At 39.7% G+C, this 21,480-nt stretch overlaps 3 protein-coding genes across 6 annotated transcripts in view; 1 reads left to right on the forward strand and 2 right to left on the reverse strand.

Moving 5' to 3' along the window:
• The window catches only part of aldh18a1 (aldehyde dehydrogenase 18 family, member A1), a 102,411-nt gene that overhangs the window by 8,747 nt on the left and 72,184 nt on the right, over positions 1–21,480 (forward strand). For 3 of the 4 annotated variants that reach the window (XM_084740168.1, XM_084740171.1, XM_084740170.1), the window contains exons 9-18: positions 609–753; positions 942–1,015; positions 1,224–1,323; positions 1,742–1,962; positions 2,191–2,328; positions 2,496–2,691; positions 2,901–3,022; positions 3,261–3,447; positions 4,878–4,973; positions 5,160–5,764. In XM_084740168.1, coding sequence (XP_084596294.1) covers positions 609–753; positions 942–1,015; positions 1,224–1,323; positions 1,742–1,962; positions 2,191–2,328; positions 2,496–2,691; positions 2,901–3,022; positions 3,261–3,447; positions 4,878–4,973; positions 5,160–5,356 — 1,476 coding nt within the window. In that variant the 3' untranslated portion in view covers positions 5,357–5,764. Of the gene's footprint in view, positions 1–608; positions 754–941; positions 1,016–1,223; positions 1,324–1,741; positions 1,963–2,190; positions 2,329–2,495; positions 2,692–2,900; positions 3,023–3,260; positions 3,448–4,877; positions 4,974–5,159; positions 5,765–21,480 lie in introns of those variants that run through there. The other variant, XM_084740172.1, reaches the window with a different exon arrangement.
• Positions 9,500–11,413, reverse strand: crygmx (crystallin, gamma MX). Its single transcript, XM_084740160.1, has 3 exons — positions 11,331–11,413; positions 10,431–10,673; positions 9,500–9,969 (listed from the first exon to the last, which is right to left on the reverse strand). Exons 1-3 carry the CDS (start codon positions 11,337–11,339, stop codon positions 9,694–9,696), a joined length of 528 nt encoding a protein of 175 aa, XP_084596286.1. The 5' UTR covers positions 11,340–11,413; the 3' UTR covers positions 9,500–9,693.
• On the reverse strand, positions 11,840–13,614 carry crygmxl2 (crystallin, gamma MX, like 2). Its single transcript, XM_084740159.1, has 3 exons — positions 13,510–13,614; positions 12,671–12,913; positions 11,840–12,161 (listed from the first exon to the last, which is right to left on the reverse strand). Exons 1-3 carry the CDS (start codon positions 13,516–13,518, stop codon positions 11,886–11,888), a joined length of 528 nt encoding a protein of 175 aa, XP_084596285.1. The 5' UTR covers positions 13,519–13,614; the 3' UTR covers positions 11,840–11,885.

Consider the following 21,480-nt stretch of genomic DNA (forward strand, 5'->3'; position numbering starts at 1 on the left):
ATTTTTTTTAAACTAACTGATTTTACCTTTACTCAAGTACTCTACTAAAGTAAAATTTTGAGGTACTTCTGAACTTCTCACAAAGTTGAATTTATACATAGTCCAATATTTTGCACAAGGTTTCAATCCAATTCCCCCAAAAATGAAAACTATTATATATTTCAGAACTGTTTCGTTCTTCTTTCCTCTCTGATTAACCACGCCATCATGCCCCCTCACTTATCTTGTGACTGTTCAGAGGGATCCGGCCCAGAGTTTGAGTCTTAACCGTGTATAAAATAGTTCCACCTCAACCAGTAAACAAACAGTAACAGTAAAATACTGCTTACACATCGATATATCAATATTAACAATCTACTAATGTCACAATGATATCAGTCATTTTCATTTTTCTGCAGAACAAGTATTTGACTTTTTATACTTCAGGTACATTTTAATTCCAATACTTTTGCCATACATTTTTGTTTGATTTATTTAATTCAGGGTTTTTACCTGTAACGGAGTATTTTTACCTTGTTGTATTGGTCCTTTAACTGAAGTAAAAGATCTAAGGTCAACTAGAGACTTGCTAAAGGAAATTGTGTGCTTCTTTCTGTTTTTTTTTATAGGTCAAGGCTGCCCTCTGGGCCCTGCAAGGCGGCACTTCAGTGGTCATTGCAAACGGCACCCATCCCAAAGTAACAGGTCATGTCATCACTGACATAGTGGAAGGCAAGAAGGTGGGAACCTTCTTCTCTGAGATCAAACCAGCTGGTGAGTTCAGCTGGGCTGCATGCTTTCTTTCTCAGCCTTGAACCTGTTTTAAAGAGGTGTCAGTTCAAGTTTATGGCCATTTTTATTGTAGGTCTGTTCAGTCAGACAGCATTACTTTTAGCTAGGTGTTCCTAATAAACTGGCAGCTGAGTGTCTTGTGAGTGAAGTCTGTCCTGTCCCTTCACCAGGCCCGACTGTGGAGGAGCAGACAGAAATGGCTCGTGACGCTGGAAGAACCCTTGCATCTCTGCACCCAGACCAGGTGACACATTGTTTATTATTACATCAGTTAACCTCATTAGTTGTTTTGGGGGTTTTCAGTTTATTCATAAAAATCTGCTGATATAGGTTATAAACAATTTAAAAGGTTAGACCTAAGCTTACCTGTCAGATACAGAGAAACACTGACCTCTTGTGGACGGATGTGCTCCATGCTCACCCTGCCTGTATTTGGTTGACTGTGTTATCAGAGGAGTGAGATCATCTGTCATCTAGCAGAGCTGTTGACTGAAAGGAAGGAAGAGATTCTGGCCGCCAACAAGACAGACATGGACCTGGCTGCAAATGCAGGTAATGTCCCCCAGGGCATTAAAAAAAAGTAGCTCCTCTTCTTCCTCTTCTCCATTCATTGTTTAAATTATGTACTGTAGTATATATTTTTTATATATTTAACTGACATTTCTTCTGCAGATGAAAGTTTGCAAATGTTTTCTTTGGTTCTTCCAGAGAAATATAAGTTCATATATCCATAAAGAAATATTCATCAACAGATTCTTCTCTGATATGAAAAAAAATCCAATCAAATTGTCTTAATATTACAACACAAACTCAACTAAGAGATATTTTTGTAAATATTTCCAAAGAGACAGCTCAATTCATATCTCTCCACCAGAGGGCGACTATCGCTTTGCCTCTTTATTGATTGCCTCATTTTATTAGTTCCCATATCACCTGATTGGTGTAACCTTGCTTTTGCTCCTTTCTACAGGTCATATGCCACCAGCCATGCTAAAGCGTCTCAGCTTGTCACCAGCAAAACTGAACAGCTTGGCCATAGGTCTGCGCCAGATCGCTGTGGCCGCCCAGGACAGCGTGGGTCGTGTCCTGCGCAGGACCAGGGTGGCTCACAACCTGGAGCTGGAGCAGATCACTGTGCCCATCGGAGTTCTTCTGGTCATCTTTGAGGCCCGTCCTGACTGCCTGCCACAGGTGTTCACACAGAGCTGCAGTAATACAGACTTTGCCAATTTAAAGACTGTATTCATTCTTTAGATGTGTTTTCAGTCTTTGGGTGTAATAACAATAAATCATTAAGAGGTCACATGGTAAACGCTGTGTTTATTTTCCAACAAATTTCTCTTGATTCTCATTTTTGTATTTTTCAACTTTCTCGAAACGACTTAAGCAATCTCACAAATCATGTTTGTTTTTCTCCAGGTATCAGCACTGGCCATAGCCAGTGGCAATGCCCTCCTGCTGAAAGGAGGCAAAGAGGCATCCAACACCAACCGTGTCCTCCACCAACTCACCCAGGAAGCCCTTTCAATGCACGGAGTCACTGAGGCTGTACAGCTGGTAAAATTATTTTCCTATGCATTTATTTCAAGGCAGCACAAATCTTCATAGACAGATGGAACTCTGGATGAAATTTCATCGCCTCAATCAAGCTGATTAGAAATCAGTCTGAGAAAACTTGTTTGTCATTATCTGTCTGTGTTTGACGAACCTGTATTTGTTACAAGGTGAGCACTCGTGAGGAGGTGGAGGATCTGTGCCGATTGGACAAGATGATCGACTTGATCATCCCTCGAGGTTCATCCCAGCTGGTGCGGAACATTCAGCGGGCAGCCAAGGGCATCCCGGTGCTCGGACACAGTGAAGGAATCTGCCATGTCTACGTTGATGCAGACGCCAGTGTTGACAAAGTCATCAAAATTGGTCAGCATGCTATATATAAAACTCTGGCTGACTTTTACCGTATAAGTTCATGTGAACATTTCTATTGTTTTACTAAATTAACATGACTTGATTGTTTACTAAATATTAGTACATGTGGCAGAGGTACTGGTCTGCCAGTTCTGCCAGACATGTATGTTAGATTACAGCGATGAACATAGCAATAATTGACTGATATTTTCCTATTCCAGTCAGGGACTCCAAGTGTGACTACCCAGCTGCATGTAATGCCATGGAAACTCTGCTGATCCACAGGGACATCCTCAGGACCCCGCTGTTTGACCAGATCATCGACATGCTGCGCACTGAGCGGGTAAAGAGATAAACAGTATTCAGTTGGTTGCAGTCTGCAGTCTCGCTGTTAGATGTCATTAAAACCTATATGCTCGTCCTTTGAAATTCTGATGCTTCATTAGTCACCTAACATAAGATGAGAGATTTTCTGGATAAAATTAAGTTTTATGTACAGTTCCCTACAGGAGAACTTTGTATTTAAGTTTTCTCTCTCTCTCTCTCTCTCTTTTTTTTTTTAATCTGCGTGGTGTCTCTAGGTAAAAATTCATGCAGGCCCTCGGTTTGCCTCCTACCTAACGTTCAGCCCATCAGAGGCCAAGTCCCTGCGGACAGAGTACGGTGACCTGGAGTGCTGCATGGAGGTTGTGGACAGCATGGAGGAGGCTGTGGACCACATTCACAAGTATGGCAGCTCCCACACAGACGTTATCATCACAGAAAATGGTAGGTGGCCCAATGTTTTAGTGCCAGTATTTTGTTTTTGTGTTTCTTTTTAAAATACTCCAACAATTTGCATTTTGAAAATGGCAAAATGCATGTGTCAGAAGATGCTCTCTTTATTTGGTCATATCTTACCTCACCATGGTCTAAACGGCGCTTGGTCAGCCTTCTTGTGCTCCATGTGTTTTCATGTAGGTGTCTGATATTCATCAGGTTCTCTATCTCACTCTCATGGTTCCCTTTCCCCGTCCATCTCACTCTCTGCCACAGAGATTAATGAGCAGTGGCACTTTGTTGTCAGGATGAGTGCACAGCCTCCCCGTGTGACTGTACAGCAGATGCTAAAATGCAGTTTAAAAGACTTTGAGCCACATTTAAATACATTTTTGTCTTTCAAGTGAGCCATCAAACTGGATATTTCTAACTCATGTTGTTTGAAACCATTCTGTCCAGTGTCCAGAGTATTTCCTGACTCAAAGGCTGTGGCCATTTGCATGCCGACTCATTCATTTGCCTGGTAATTTTTTGGAATATCATGAAATCTTGATGGCAAAGGTGTCCCATAAACAGTGGTCATAACATGGATAGACTGCAACAAAAGGAATCATAAAAAAAAAAAAAAAAAACGCTGCCACACGTTTCTGTAGGTAATCAGAATAATCCGGCGGGCAACATTTGAAAAATGCAAGAGAAAGTGTGCAGTTCACACTTCTACACTGAGGATTATTCTCACCTGCAGTGGAAGATGTGCTGGTGCCATCTGGTGACCACAGAAGGTACCTCACTGAATTGAAATGTATTTTGGTGTTAATGTCAGCTACAGAGAGGGTGAGATTTGAAGATAGATAGAAAAACACTATAGATAAATTAGATATACTTAGGTAGATAGATAGAAACAGACTGTATGTATGATACATGCACAGATAGATGATAAATCTGTTAAGTCATCCGGAGAAAAACCTGCCTTGGCTCCTTGTGCAAATATTTCGGCCTGATAATTTTCACTAATGCAATATTTACAATATTTGAAACTAAACAAGCTGGATTTAATTTTAAAGCCATATGGCAACTTAAGGATTTCTCCTGATGACATTTAGACCAATAGACTTATTCACATCATCCTGTTCAAGATGATAGAAATGATTTGTATTTGTGTACTGGGGTGGAGGTTCACAGTTCACATGATATAAAAACTTAAAGCACTGGTGTGTACGAAAATGATCTCGACAGAGGTAGCAACGAATACCAGTAATTCATTAGGTTTTTTTTTTAAGCTTTTGCACTTATTTAGTGCATTAATGCATTATTTAAACCCAATTTTTGTGGCGTAACTATAATAAATTGTTGTCATCTTCACAAACTTCATGTTAATGCCTGTTTAGAGATACAAGGTTGTTGGCTAGCAGGACCAATAAGCTGTCTTTTTCTTACAGAGGATACAGCAGAGCAGTTCCTTCAGCAGCTCGACAGCGCCTGCGTTTTCTGGAATGCAAGCTCACGTTTCGCTGATGGCTACCGCTTTGGACTGGGTATGTGGTGGTCTAAATCGCCATATCATCTGTCATGTATTGTCTGTTTTCCTGTGAAATAGTTTTCAACAGCCTATATGCTCTTACTTATATACATTTGTTGTTCTTTCTTAGAAAACTGCACACCGTCTTTCATCACTTGTCTTTATAATTCTGACCTGCTCTGTCCTCTGTCTTTGTCTTTAGGAGCAGAGGTAGGCATTAGCACAGCTCGTATCCACGCCCGAGGCCCTGTTGGCCTGGAGGGGCTCCTCACCACCAAGTGGGTCCTGAGAGGTGACGGGCACACAGCAGCCGACTTCTCTGAGCACGGTGCCATGCAGTACCTCCATGAAAACCTGCCTGTCGGGCAGCCTCTTGCTGGGCAGAGGGAAAGCAATTAGAACAGAGACTTTCACAACAATCACTTGGCCTTAACATTTGGTCAAAATGTGTTGCCCACCAGCAGCTCCCCCTGGGGTGTTGTTGCAGATAATGGCTGATGCCACTGTTTTTAAACCTCTGAAGCACACAGCATACAGAGAGATGCTTAATACACAAATGGTTCATTTTATCAGCACAACCAGACAGTTATTCCTGCTCAGATTATACTGTTGTTCAGGCATTGAGATTTTACAGATGTTTTAAATTCTACCTCACGTTATGATTACTTTATACAAGTAAGTCACCCTCATAGACTTCTTCAGAAGTTAAGATGTGGCAGTAACAATGCATAATATCTCCACAATCACACATTATGTAGGGCAACCGTGAGCATGAAGGGAGTTAACTTGGATTTCTCGTTTTAAGAAGTAAATTCACTTTCAAGCGCTTGAATTTTTTTTTTCTTAAATAAGACAATCTCAGGACAAGACACTAGTTCACAGAAACATTTCACTTCATCTTAAAATGTGACTGACAAAGACGATATCAATTCTTTAACATCATTACCAAAATGTGTTTACTTTCCAGATGTTACTGTGTAAAGCTACAGCTACCCCAAAGTTACTGTAGCCAATAAAAACACAATAATGTTGTATATTTATCTAAAATATATTTCATTTCGTCTATAGTGTCGCTATAGTCCCTCGGACAATCATATTCCAGCTATAATACATATTTATTATGTAACTGCAGGCCCATTTTCATTACTGACAAGGCTTCATATAGATACTGGAAGAGCTTTCTTTGTTCATGTTACATCAGTTTTTACTTTTCTTGCTGTAATTCCAGGTTGATTTTTCTGTATGTTTCTGAAGGTACAGATGTTTTGATTTGACGACGTGGTCATTTCAGATATGGACTAAAAGCACTACAAGTTGCTATTTTACTGTAGCGGTTATGGCTGAACAGTTAATTGAAATATTTTTGGAATCACCACACGGCCAGATGTGATATCCAAATCAGAGGAACTGGAAATGTACGTATCACAACATACCATTATAACTGAAGCATTGCTACAGAGATGCACTAGCCTGCAAATCATATTCTTCAGATGTAAGACATGTTTGATACAGACCCCAGCAAAAATCACAAACTTTTTATATATTTCTTACTTATATTTCTTCTGTTGCAACTGCAATATCTGTCAAAATAACCAAAATATGATTTGGTTTTTTGCATATTGTTCGCAATTCTTAATTTAACCAAATCCTGGTGTGTTACAGATTTGTGCATTAAAACTTAATTACATGATTAAAATGTATAGACATACCTTTATACAAATGTATCATGAATTTATGGTTTTTGTTTCGCAGCATTATAAGTCAAAATACACTCCAATTTGTATGCATCCATTTTATTTACTATTTTTTATTTATTTGATCATTGTTACAAGTTTTGCTCATTTTTCCATGCTTTGCTGCTTTCTTTGCTTGTTCCTTGTGGCGCCCAAAGCCCCTGTCAGTGCAGGAACAGTAATTGACAAGCTGCCTCCTTCAAGCTGGAGGGGGAGAACGCGACTGCTTTTAAATTAAGCTCTGTAACATTCCAGCCTCTGAGCTCCTATCTGATGTCTTGCAATGCACACTTAAGGATTGGTTTGGGTTGTTTAATAGCAGTATTGTAGAATAAAAAAATGTTGAAAAAGAATATTTTTTTTGGATATTTTTCTTACTTTCTTTGATTTTGATTTTTTTTGCAGTTGAATTGTTGAGGATTTTTACACGTATGCTCATCTCTGTCCTGGCACTAGTGTTTCTACTTTCACAAAGAACACAAATTAATGGGAAAAAAATTCGTACTGATCTGAAAAACAGATGTCTAAAAAGGGCCTTTTTAAAGTTGCCCATAGGGGAATTCGCATTGCTGGAAGTGGGGCAAGGAAGATGGAAGACAATACTATAGAGGTTTAATTATCCAGCCATCAGAAATGAAAAGAGGGAGAAGGAGAACTGAGACTAATAATGGAATCACAGGCTTATGTTCTTGGTTTCTCTTGTTTCTTTCGTTTTCTTTCTCTTTTCTAGCATCTAAAGAATTCATTCTCCAAAACGCACTACTTACCCTTCAATCAGCTTCCCATCACCAAGTCCAAAGGGTTCAGAGATGAAGCGGGAGACAAAACTCGGATCTCACTCTTTTGTCCTTTTTATGTGTGAAGCGATTGAAAATATCATCTAAATGACTTGAGGTAGAAACGGAACAATCTAGGGACATTGAGTATTGCCTGTTTGATGCATAGAATTGTATTTTATAATATCGCATGCATCAAAGTTGTTTGCTACAGTAAAGGTACTGTAGCTATTCAGGTGCAAGTGTGTTATACCCAGCTGCTGTATTTATACCTGTTTTCTGTTTAAGTAATAACAGGACACTGAGGACTGTTTTGTTGTGAAATGTAAGGTTTCCTTTGGCAGGTTACAGATTTATATTCCTCTGTTTTCAGATTTTGCAGTGAAATAATCATGTGTTGGCAATAAACTGCGACCCAGTAGGTCAGATTCTCAAAACTGCTGGTGAAAATATTTCTAGTGTGTCATATTCCATGTATGAATCCAAGTCAACAAGAGGAAAACACTAGGTCACTGGCTCCCTAGATTGGCCCTCAGTCATTGAAGTTACACAAACAGCTAAATGTTGTTGCAACAACCGAAAGGCTTATTTTATTTTACTGTGAAAATGTTAGACTGATCCTGTCCCTTGTATTCCTATTGATTACATTGCCATGCTGTTTTTGAGCAACCCAGTTCTATCCTCAACTGTTGTACCAACTTTATATCTCCTAAAAACTTCCTGAACTAAGGGTAGATTTTTATGAGTAGAAAATGTATTGGAACTCAATAGATTATGCAACAGGACTGTGCTGAATATTTAACCAAGGCTCTTATCAGAGTTTTCAGGTTATTTCTCTTTACTGTTCTTTTTATGTGAAGTTTGCATGGTTTTAACTGTTAAAACAAATAACCATACACTTATTTTCTGTAGATCGTAGATCTGTGTAAGTCTAAAGTGCTTACTTCCTAAATCTGGTTAATATTTGAAGCTACTGCCCCTTAGTGACCTTAGATTAACTTCCAGTTAGAACTGCAGCCTGGCAGCCTGTAAATTTCCTTTCATCTCTTATCTGACATGGCCCCCAGACCCCCAGCTGATCAGATCCTTGTAGCCCCCTGTTGATGTTGTGTTGTCTGCTGGATATTGTTGTCCACAGATATAAAAAGGATGATGAGGGCAAATCACTGGACTTGTACAGCAAAGCTGACAGTCCTTTAATTGGACATTACTCAAGGCCAAAACTCATATTTCTTGTTGTGCTTGATCTTAAGAGACTCTCAAATGCACTCCCCGCTGGGCTTCAAATTTTTTTGAATCAATAATTAATGGTCAAAGTTATTTATTCATGTGTATCTTTGCCAATTACGCAGTGTCTAATTAACAATTTCAATAATTGATATTTATTTCTGAAAGGGTTCAGTATCTTGGGCTGATGAAAAATGCATGAGCGGGGATGTGGACTGGGTTTTGTTTTTTGTTCTGAGAGAGCTTGATGCTCGGGGCTAATACCAGGCCACTTTGACTCCAACTCTTTGAGTTGGCACTGGCCCTGTGATGTGGATCTAATATGGGCATCTTTCATGGACCCAACGCGCTTACTCTGTACCATGTGATCTCATAAAGACTCCTACATGCTCATCCTCAGATACCCTTTTTTGGTCTTTAATATCAAACTTCAAAGAATAAGCTTCTGTTTCCTTGATAATTTTTCTTTGTGTATGTGGAATGACAATATCACGGCAAACTGTAGAAACTCTTGGTCTTACTAGGACCTCAGTGGTTACACTTCTACATCTAACTCTGTGGCCTGATGAAACTAAAGTTCAATCGCCATACTAAAGAGAAAAATATTCCTCAGATTTATGAAAAGCCATATCCCCCTGATCTTTAGTGACAGCTGTAGTAGTCAATAGAAAATTAACAAAGGCTCCCTTAAGTTGACTTTCATCAAGTTTTCGTTTATTGTGATTCCAGTAGGACAGGAGGTTTGGGACCGGCGAGGCACACCATTTTGCTATGGGACGACCAAAGCAAAAAAAGATCACTGTGAGCATTGCTTGAGCGCTGAGTTGGGGAGGAACTTCACCCAACAATGCAGAAAAGCAGCCCAACAAAACCAGAACCCAACATTAGACGCACCAAAACCCCCATCATTAAAATGTATGATTTCAGGTTTGGACACCACAGTGTTGAGACCACACTGAAACAGTGTTGGCATTAGGGCAACAAGAACACGATAGAGGAATCAGTTGAGCTCAGTGACACGTCTCAGAGAGCCGAAGGTGGGGCTGGTGCTTCCCCACTCGCTGTGCCTCCTGTACTCTCCAGGACGCAAGAAGTACTGGCGTCCCCTGTAATTGGGATGTTCATGCAGCATCCAGTAGCCCTCCATGACATTGACGGAGGAGATGTCACGGGTATGGAAACGCTCATGCAGATCTGGGCAGTCATCCATTAGCTCCATAGTCTGGCCTCCGAAGTCGGACCGCTCGAAGATCTTCATCCTGTAGTTCCCATTGTACTAGGGCAGAAATGATGATACAAAGATGATGCTGCCATTTGCGGAAAACTTTTGTTCAACTTTATATTACCAAATAGAATCAATCAATCACTCATTAATGACCATGTGACCAAAGTTGATGGAGTTTCCTTTCAGTAGAACACGGTAGGGAAGCTACCACATCAGTAACATCAAACGTAAGCAGATATCAACATCACATTAAATGCACTGACTAGGAAAACAGACAAAATTCACAGATAATAGAATGACAGCAAGAAATGTGACATAAATTAATGGACAGACTTTTTTTTCTTGTACTAAACTAAACTTGTCCTGGTTCATTTGCCACAGGTACTGGCACTGAATGGCTGAAAACAGTAGGACTAGGCTCGAGAACTAAATGATTCTGAACTGGCACTGCTACAGAAAACCTTTAGTGAGAACACTGCTGCAAACAGGGTAGGGCATCAATCAAAACTCACAGGTGGCACCATACGGCAGGAGCGGATACAGTCATTGAAGCCTGCCCAGCGTTGGTAGTCGGGGTACTCGCCCTTGTGCAGCATGTACTGGTAGCCGCCATAGTTGGGCTTCTCGTAGGCCACCCAACAACCGCTCTCAACTCTTATCGAGTTGCAGCGGCTGAAGTGGTTTTGCATCTCAGGACAGTCACTACTGCATTCATAGTGACGACCCTGGAAGTTCCTGTCTTCGTAGAAGATGATCTGCACATGATGGATGGATGGATTGACATTATCACCACAGGGCTAGGCCAAGTATAAACTTAGCACATACTTTATATGTATGATATTCTTAAAGACCCTTAAACTTTTTGTCTGCATGGTTTCCATAACTAAGTCATTTGGTATTCTGAGCCAGGTTTGCAAGTTATCTTCATCCAACTTCTTGTATAAAATAATAGTAAGTGAAGAATTTTGGAATAGATAAGCTTGAGGGAGTATGAAAAAAGTTCCAAATGATGTGCCAGAAGCAAAGTTGAATAAAATACATTATATCATGCGGTATATTTTAACTAAGAGAAAAAAGTTTTGGCCTATTTATACAGGAATTAAGACTCCAAGTTTAGTTGAAAAACTGCATTTTTTACTATCCTCAGCAAAAGACAAAGGCATAATTGAACAAAGTATATTTAACAAAGTCTTTTTTTTTAGCTTTTTATTTTGCACTTTTACCCACAAAAGGTTGAGTTATCATTCATTTAAGGTCTTTAGCATTTTTTATGACATACTGAAATTATTTTTAGTGTGACTTTGCAGCATCTTTCAGTCCGATTACATTAGATTATTTAGAGTTATCTAGATATCCCCTTAGATATCAAAATTTGTTGTTTCTACTATATAGATTTTAAATTGCACACTTACCTTGCCCATTGTAACTGTGTTAAGTTCAGAACAGGCCAGACGCCGGGCTGTACCAGACCTCTTTATAGACCCTGCCGGGATCAGGGCTTTGCAAATGTGAAACAAAGCTTTGTCGTGTCAGCACAGTACGCTCTATAGACTGCAGAACACTATAGGACTGGTGGGCCGCGGCAGCCTCTTTGTCTCTGTCAAAGCTCTGCCTGTCTATGGAAAATACTGTACAACTGCACTTTCTCAAAGGCCTACAATAAGAGTTGCAACATCTGCCTTTATTGGCCTGAATGCCAGACACCTGCATGCAGACTGTGAGGATAGACTGGGCAAAGAGGAAGCAAAGAGAAAAAGTTTGGTTTGTTTTGATAGTTATTTGAGAGGGATATAGATCATTAAACAGCAGCAGACTTTGATCAGCTGAAGATGTACATTAAGCAGGAAGCAAATGTGCAGCTGTTTAGCAACTTTACTCATGTTTGCATGGATTTGTTGAAATAAGCTCACACAAGACAACGTTATTTGAAAATCAAGACTTTAATGTACATTTGAGGTGCACATAGTTTACATGAGAGTCCTCATTCTCCTGAATGAGCCAACCATGGGGTTGTGGCAGCCCCAGTCACCACAGGCCCTGTACTCTCCAGGGCGCAGGAAATACTGGCGTCCCCTGTAGTGAGGGTGCTCGTAGAAGATCCAGTAACCCTCCATGATGTTGCAGGAATAAATGTCACGGTAGCGGAAGCGCTCGTACACATTGGGGCAGTCATCCATGAACTCCATCATGTGTCCCATCATGTCGGGCCTGTTGAAGATCCTCATCCTGTAGGATCCTCTATACTGTATGTGAAACAAACCAGAACATGATTATAATGCAGTTTTGGTAGGTGTGAACCCTAGAGAGCCCTTTGGTTGAGTTTTCTGCCCTGAGATGATTTCTTTATCTTTGAATAGTGAGTGAGTACTGGCACTACTTGGTTTACTACTACTACTTGGTTTCTTTAAGTAAGTAACTACAGATGAGGATGAGCAACAACTCTTTCAGAGCATGAGAGAATTAGATTTTTTTTTCTTCCCTAAACTGCCAGAAACACTCGATGTGACTAACAGAATTAGAATAAAGGCACCAAATCTTATGGGGGGTGTATCATATTCCTTTTAAAGGCTGACTGGGTCTCCTTGTGGGCCTCGCAACAGAGACTTTTATGCTATGACCTGCCTGAGTATCTGTAAATGACATCAAAAGGCCAGTGATTGACATCCATTTCTAAAGCAGCATTTGATGTACAAGGTGAGCAGGTGGGGGGGTGGGGGACTACCAAGCCTATCTGTCCATTTGATTGACTTACAGGGGCGAACATCTGGCAGGAACGGATGCAGTTGTTGAAGCCCATCCAGGTGTGGTACTCAGGGTACTCGCCGGGGCCGAGAATGTACTGGTAGCCCATGTAGTGAGGCTTCTCATAGGCCACCCAGTGACCACCGCTCACACGGATGGAGTTACAACAGTTGAAGTGCCTGAAGGTGTCCATGCAGTCACTGCTGCACTCCCAGTGACGGCCCTGGAAGTTGCGGCCTTCGTAGAAGATTATCTTTAGAGGGAGAGAGAAGCATGTATCACTCAAAGTTAATGTTAGGAATTTACTAGGTGCAATACTCAGGAATGGACTGTGGGGGACACTGCTCTCCCTTAAACAAACTCAATTACTTTTTCATGAGTCCTTCTAGTGTACAAGCCTCTTCAGTCTTCTGTACACTTGTATATTATTTTCAGTGCTTGACAGGTGAAAATCAAGGCGATTGAAACAATTGTTTCAGCTGACTTTTATTTAAAGTAAATCCTTGCACGCTTGTCCAATCTGAACGCACTGTCAACTCCTCAAATTTAAGGAGTCAGAAATTGTTGCTCTCACACAAATATAATGAATCTGTCATCTTTGGATACCATGTAATTGCTGATATCCACAGATGCTTCCCTTTTAGACCTATATATGTGTTTTTCCCCTCAAAAATTAGTCCTCACGCAGTCCATTCTCTTTTTTTGTCGCTAATGTTTTTACTTGAATAAGTACTCTTTCTGTCTCTCTGCCTCTGCTGCATATCCTTTCCCTGCTACAATATTTGACCCAACATTTTCCCTCTTTACCTTTTTAACAAATCTGTTACCATGTTGCATGTGAGCTCATACCTTTCCCATGGTTGCAGGACTGTGGATGTTTACGCACCGTAGACCTGGACACACTTACAGGTCCTTTTATACTCTCCCACTGACGATGAGGCCTCTGACACGTCAGGGACTACTACTCTTTACCTTTTCAGATTCCAACTAGTGTTCCCTTTGTCTGACGGGCCACGGGGAACTTATCTCCTGTCTGCTAGAGTTTACCTATAGAATTCACCCCCCTCCCAACCCAAAAACCGAACACTACACAAGTGCTATTCTGTGTTTGTATGACCCTTGTTCCGCCATGACCTTGTGATGCAGCCTTTTGAAATGTCACACAATGGCCCTTTAGGTATGTGGCCCCCCAACAACAAAGCTTTTAAAGGGTATAGATGGTTAGGTCATTTTTTTGGGGGGGCACTCTTTAAAAAAGTACTTATCCATGTCATGATTTTGCATTTCATGTCTTGCTTGTAACATTCAGTCCCAGTTTAAGTGCGTTAGGTGCGTACAGGTCATCATGTAATTGTTATTCAATTCCTGTTAAAGAAAAGTGGTGTTGATACTATGGACGGAGTCAAGCTTTTGTGTTGATGTAATCTACAGTGATCTGTTGTCTCTTTTTGCTTCCATAGCCTGCAGTTGTACTATGATACCAGACGGGACTGGTCTGTTTGCAAATGCACAGACTGAACTGCTTAGTGCATGTGTGTCTGTGTGTGTTTGTGTGATATAAAAGGAGGGATTTGGGGCATCTGTATGTTTCAGTCTTTGTATAAATTGATAGATGTTTGGACTTGAGTCTTTGGCTTGTAAGCATAGCCCAGAGCTGAAGGGGAAAAGGCCAGAAAGAATTGCCGCCATGCATTGTGTTCCCAAAGCCCAGCTGATGCCAGAAAGGTCAGTCTCATCCTTTAGCCTTTCATCGGGATAAAGGGCTTGTGCCCCCTCTCCACTTTGTGTGCTTTTTTTTGCAGCTTCAACTGCCTAAAAAGGCAAATGTTTTCAGAAAGCACAATAGCCATTATGTTCCTGGGCAAAAACACAGCTACTGCGGTAGTATATCCAAAGCCATATGACACTGTTTCAGTGTTAAGGAACAGCGTTGATAAGCTTTTGCTCCTTTGATCATTCATTGACTTGAAACTCTCATAGGCTTCAATAGCTTTAATGTTTGAAGCTGCACTCTTTTTCTATGACATAAGTAGATCATTGATATCCTTTCATCACAGTGTGCAGCGTAATTGTGGCAGATTATCAGATGGGATGTTGTTTTGTTTTGTTGAGTTTCTTGAGCAAATATTTACTCCGGGAGGAAAGGTTTTATCAGAACATATAAGAAACAAATGTTTAGATTTCCCTCATATGTTCATTCATAGATTAATGATTTCTTTCATCATGCCTATTAAATGTAAAATCTTTGTACTCAGTCTTTATGCAAGAGGGCAGCAGAATGACAGGGAACTCATATTCTGGCTGGAAAGCACTTGTTAAGCACCACGTGATACACAGGGTTGGAAAGTAACTAAGTACAAACACTTTGTTACTGTACTTCAGTAGAGTTTTCAGCTATTTGCACTTGTTTTTTTACCCTCACTCCCTAAAATTTAAGACAAATATCTGTACTTCCTCCTCCTTAATGCATTTGAGGGGAATTATTATTTTTATTTTGTACTGTTGCGCACCACCATCATCATTCCCAACATCAAGACCATTTTCAGCCCAAATGGATGGGACAGTAACACATAGAAGAGACATGTCCTTAATGTAATGAAGTGCATATCACACACAACAGAGGTGATGAGAAAAACAAAATGAAAACAACCTAAAAGACATAAGAAGAAAACAGTGTAACAAGAAGAAAACAACATAACAAAAATAAAAGCCCAAAGACTTAACAAGACGAAAATGACGTAACAAAATGTAACACGTCAAAAACGACTTAAAAGACATAACAAGACGAAAATGATGTAAAACATAAAGATATGCAAATGATGTAACAAGATGAAAACAACATAACGAGATGTAGCAAAACAAAAAAGACATGACAAAAATGACATAAAAGACGTAACACGACAAAAACAACGTAAAAGATGTAACATGATGCAACAACGTGAAAACAATGTAACAAGACAAAAACAATGTAAAAGACGCAGCAAGAAGAAAATGACATAAAAGTCGAAACAACAAAAATGGCTTAAAAAATGGAACAAGGTGAAACAAACAGACAGAGTGTGGAGAAAAGGTGAGGTTTAGTTAGCTTTGCACAGAAACAGCTTGTAGAAATGCCCTTCAGAGGATTACTTTTTACTTTTATACAGTGGGTACATTTCATAGCCTGTATTTTTTCACTTTTACTTGAGTTAAGAAGTTGAATCCATGCTTCTACTTTTTTTTTTACAGAAGTATCTGTACTTCTCCTTGAGTAAAAGGTATGTGTACTTTTACCACCTCTGGTGATACAGTAGCAAGCTTTCACTTTTCCGCGATGTCTTTGAGCAGGACTCTACCAACTCTGACGCGGCTGCTCAGCCTGACCTCTGACCTTTGTATTGAGAGAAGCGTGTAACTGAGGTGCAATACAATGCCTAAACAGAGAGAAAAAAAAAACTACCACTACCATCATTGTCATTGTTCTCGTTTTCATCACCAAGGAACATCAGCTAACCCTAACTCATTAGTCGGGACCTTGGCTCTCTCCATATCTCTGTGGCTTCCAGAAGGGAACCTTGTTTCACAGGCTCTCAAATGATCATCTTTAGCTGTGCTACAAGACATCTCCTCCCCACCCTGAAGGGAAAGTAACATCACAGAGGCCCTTGCCTGCTTTCTCAGTTCCCCCTGGAGGAGAAGAAAGCTACCCGCTGTGGAGCATTCCACTCTTCATCTCAGAATGATGGAAGAAAAGGAAAGGAGAGGGGAACAGAGTGGGGGGCTAGATTTGCAGCTCCATTGTGTCCGAGGATCTCATTGTGCAATCTGTGTAATCGCGTGGGAGATGACGACACTATTAGCCCGCAGAATGACTGTCAGTTGGGGACCTCGGTGATTGATGTGCACCCCACAGAGATGGGAGAAACTTTGACAGATAGCAACCCCGGCACTAGTTAACTTGCAACCTTTTTCATCTATCTGGCTTGCAAAAGAAAACCCCATTCGTGTAGCTGATACCTAATTAGAATGTGAATGTGCAATTCACTCAGTAAAACACATTTCAGGTCAGAGGGGACTTCTTTCAATTCAAAACAAATCATATTCCCTTAATCCAAACCATGGTGTCTCTGACCCTGCTATATACAATAAGTCTCACCCCTAAAATGTTGTAGGGAGAGATAGGAGAGCAGCCGTGCTTGCAGTGCCTCCAATGTGCTCTTTTACTGAACAGTCATTACAAAAACACTGTCGTACTGAGGTGTAAACAAGGGGTCTATGTGAGTTTTGCTCCTGAGAACTGGCTAATCTGGTGCTGAAAATGTGGTATGATCGGAAAGCGCTCGCCAAAAAGCCTCCCACGCCGGGAGTAGAATGAGGACCTCTCTTTTGCTGAGAGATCATCCTCTCCATTCTTTCTGTCAGAAAATCTCCAGGCATCCTCCCTCTCTTGTCACTGCCAGCGCACAGGCTCTATCGGGATTGCCAGACGCAGGAGCCACTATGAGGCTGTGCCAGGGCCAGGATTTACCGCGATGCGTCTGATGTGCTCCATCTTTTTGCTGGGGGATAATTAAAAGAGGAAATGGTGTTGGAAGAACAGAGTGGAAAAGCAGGAGGAGGGGGCTTGGACCGAGCAAATGGATGCAGCTGTCAATTATGTTGAGTTGTTGATATGTTGTTTGTTTTCCCCCGTCTTTGAGATTTTGTGTTGAACTGTTTCCCCATCAGGATTGAGTTTTAAAGTTTGTGGTAAATCTCCACTCCGTACATGTAATTAAAAACAACATTTAGGCTAATTAAGAACTACTCTTAGCAATGAAATCACCATAAAGATTTTCTCTTAGTTTGATTCTGTTGACCTGCAGGTGGTCATTTAGGTGCAACTGTGAAAGAAGAATCTTCTTTAGAGAAGATTTCGCATAAATTTATAAAACTACTGTACATCTAAGATTAAACCTGTTTTATAACCCTCCTCTATTTACAGTTTTTACACTTTCATGAGCTTTAATAGTGTCGTCACTAGAAGATTCCTCTTAGGACTGCCATAACAATGCCACGCTGTATACTAGTGCAATGATAAGTTGATTGATAGTAAATTTATCGCCCACTATTTTGATAATCAATCCATCATTTTAGTCATTTTCCAAGCGAAAATGTTTTGCAGCTTTTCCTTGTCATTCATGATAGTAAACAAAGAGTTTTTGGTTTTGGACTGTTAGTTGGTCAATAGAATTTGAAGATGCCACGTTGGGCTCTGGGAAACCGTGAATAAGAATTTCTGATGATTTTGACAAATTTGACATTTTACAGGCTAAACAAGTAATCGATTAATCCTGATTGACAGATTAATTGATATGGAAAATAATTGTTAGTTTCAACCCTAATTCTTTGTTTTCTTTATTTTACTTAAAAAAAACTTAGATTTAGTTTATCCAACTTTGTTTCTTTCCTTCATGTTGCTCCCTTTGAGCCAGGATTGTAACATATGGGGGCTCGTCCAGGATGCAGTCCAGTAATCAATTGCATAGTTTTGGTTATTCCCTGGATGACAGTTCACCAAACAGTCAAAGCAAATTGCGATTCTTTAAAATATCATTTGAGCACTTGATAACTCAAATGCCAGTTCTTCCTTTTTGTCTTGCGTTCAGAAGTATCTTGCATTTCTTGTTTATGATGGATTTTCCTCACGTCGGTATGAGCTGTCTTTCAGGGAACATGGACCGTTCGGATCATTCAAGCATCTTCCTTTATTTGACTAAATCGATTTGAGATGCTCCACCATACAGCGTGACCCAAACTCTGTGAAAAGCAGGACAACTCCTTCGTCTCTCGGCAGACACACCAGGGGGAGTTATGGCTTTTAGTTGCTCTCACTCCTCATCTCCACACTCTGTTTTGACGTGGCGTGTCTCCCATGCCCCAAAGCTTTAAAGGTTTAAAGAGCAACTTTTCACCCTGTAATCCAGGTGCCTTTCAAACAAGTCACGCTGTTTACTGACACATGACAAAAAAGTTCAACCCCTTCTCATCTCTCTGCTTACAAGACTGTAACTCACCTCAGAGCCTGGAAGTCATTCCTCCAGAGCACCCTGAACAAACAGAGCCTCAGTGAGAAGGGGCCCCTGCCTTTCACCACTCACTAAATTTGTAATCAGATGTGATGCTGTTGTTCACTTCTTCAAATTTGTCATCAAAGCAAATGTGTTCTGACAACAGCTAGTGACAAGTGCACCAGAGGAGAGGCAGCAAATCAGCTTTTTCACACCGCATATCAATTATTGATCATGTTGGCCCCCCCTCCTTCCCCACCCCAGCTACCCCAGCAAGCAGACACCTTGTGATAATGAAATACATCAATTTAAAAAATAAATAATAAAGTGGGGTCGGCTCCATTGTTGCAAAGCCTTAAGAGCTTGATTGACTGCCTGCACATTTTCCTCATTGGCAGTCAGGCAGATCAAAGGAGGGTTCCTCTTATTGCCCAAGGCCACTTGCAATTTATTTAGAGGAGCAGTGCTGCTGTCCCAGCAGGTAACATTATTGGGCAGAGACACTCAGGATAATCATAGCTTTGAGGTGCCTCTCAAATCCCACCTCTGCTGACTCTATCATGCATGCGCAAAAAATACACGCATATGATTTACAAAAATCCCTCCTTATTAAACTGAATTAAGCTGTAGATAAGACTCCTCACGTGGAATATCCAGTCACTGAAAGGCAGTGACCTGGCTGCCCTAAATATGTTAGATTATATTGGTTTTGGTTCAATATGTCAGATTTTTTTTTTTTTGTTGTTGTTTTTTGTTTCAGACTGCTATTTGATTTTTGTGCTATATTTTATAATCCCTTTCTCTAATAAAATAAATATCCTAAGATATTAAAAAAGTTTAAACATTTTTATCTAACAATTTAAAGTATTGTTTTATCTCAGAATTTACAGTATTCTCACAGGGGAAAATGTTCCATGAGGTGGCTTGAAATGAAAGTGTTTTCTGCACAGAATTATGTACAATAAATATGACTGATTGAAGGAATTAATCATTCGAGGGGATAAACACATGGAAGACAAAAAGTGTGATGTTACCCAGTTACGTGAAAGAGCAAGTCACATTTTACGTGTAAAATTTTGTTTGTACTTCATTGCACCTTAATGATGTTACTTGGAGTTCCAATTTCAAAGGCCTTTCCTGTGCTACACATGAATAATACAAAACAGAGAGCATAATAACGGGAGGCTTTTTTTTTTTTTTTGTCCAGACGCACTCGTTTGCTTATGAGCGCACAGTTTAAAATAATGTATGTCTTAGATCAGTTTCCCATAAGACCCAGTAAAAACAAACTATTGTAATTATTAACCAGTTTTATTTGCTGAGTGTTTTTATATCACCAAAAACATTTATGTTATTAAAAATAGTAACAGGTTCAATTTAATCATATTTAGAAATATTATTGTAACAAACTAAATCATGCAAAGAAAGTGAAGACGTATTTTAATTGTTTTTCTTGTGTGTGTTAGCAGCTGTGAAGTTCTTAAGAATAAAGACATATGATTTAGAAAATGTTGCAATAATCAAGACTTATTAGTCCTGCAACAGAGGCCCTTTTTTAGGGGCTGAATATAAAATAAAAGCAATGTATTTATGTAAATTAGCTTGATTGATCTTACTATAAAGCAATTTGATGGAACTCCATAGATAAGACAGGCTTGTAATGTTACGTGAAATATGATTTTCCTTGTTCAGCCAGCTTTGTAACATGAAGACCTTTTTAAAAACGGTTACTTTCTACATTTTAACTACAAGGTAAATTCACTCTTGCATTGTTACATATAGGATAAGCCTTGATGTTTTTTATGCAAATCTAAAATATGTAGGATAAAATATATATAAATTGTAGTGTATATAGGGCTGCGGCTAATGATTATTTTCATCATCAGTTAATCTGTCGATCATTTTATCAATTAATTAGTTGTTGTTTGGTCTATAAAATGTCAGAAAATGGTGATAAGTGTTGACCAGTGTTTCTTTAAGCTAAAGATGACGTCTTCAAATGCATTGATTTGTCCACAACCCAAAAATATTCTGTTTACTTTCATAGAGGAGTAAAGAAACAGAAAATATTCCTATTTAAATAGCTGGAGACACAGAACTTTCCTTAAAAACTCACTGACTCAAACAGATCAATCGAATGTTGATTAATATAATAGATGACAGCTAACTGATTGATTGTTGCAACTCTAAATAAATAAGAAGTTAAAGCTATGAAAAATAAAACATTTATGTTACGTATTAAAATCAGGATAAGTGGAATTAGACATTTGGCACAATCATAAAGCAGACATTTTTTACCATTCAAATGTTTTTAATTGTTTAAAATGGTTAAAAATCTTTTATGAAAATTATTTATTCTCTGAAATCACCGCCTCTTTCGCCTTATCGATTTCAGATGTCAGTCCAGGATTTGTAAGGAAATAGCCATAGAAAGGTCTAAACAAGTTTTTGACAAAAAATTTGGTCAGAATAAGTTTATTACATTTCAGTAGCACTCTTCACAGTTGACCAGTTTCAGTAGATCTCTGAGTTAATTTGCCAGGTAGTTTTAAGCACTAGAGGGCACTAGAAGCCAAAGCATTGCCTGTGAGCAGGATTGCTGTTTTAAGTTCTTTATAGCACAGCCATATCTCTGAGCAGCTTGTATGTGTGTTTGTTTGCTTGCATGTATACATTTGTGAGCGAGCTTGGACACACGTATATAGACATGAACTACACAATGGCACGGATTCATGCGGTACAACTCTGTGTGTCTGTGTCAGTGCCATGGCTCCTGTCTGTACTGAAGCCT

This window comes from Lutjanus erythropterus, chromosome 17 (assembly GCF_056507025.1).
Source record: "Lutjanus erythropterus isolate fLutEry1 chromosome 17, fLutEry1.hap2, whole genome shotgun sequence".
NCBI classification, from domain to species: domain Eukaryota; kingdom Metazoa; phylum Chordata; class Actinopteri; order Lutjaniformes; family Lutjanidae; genus Lutjanus; species Lutjanus erythropterus.

Coding starts and splice junctions, on each gene's coding strand:
- crygmx (XM_084740160.1), bottom strand. Junction 9,970..10,430: donor CCTGCCGTATGGTGCCACCT/GTGAGTTTTGAT, acceptor TTTCTGCCCTAG/TACAATGGGAACTACAGGAT.
- crygmxl2 (XM_084740159.1), bottom strand. Junction 12,162..12,670: donor CCTGCCAGATGTTCGCCCCT/GTAAGTCAATCA, acceptor TTTCACATACAG/TATAGAGGATCCTACAGGAT.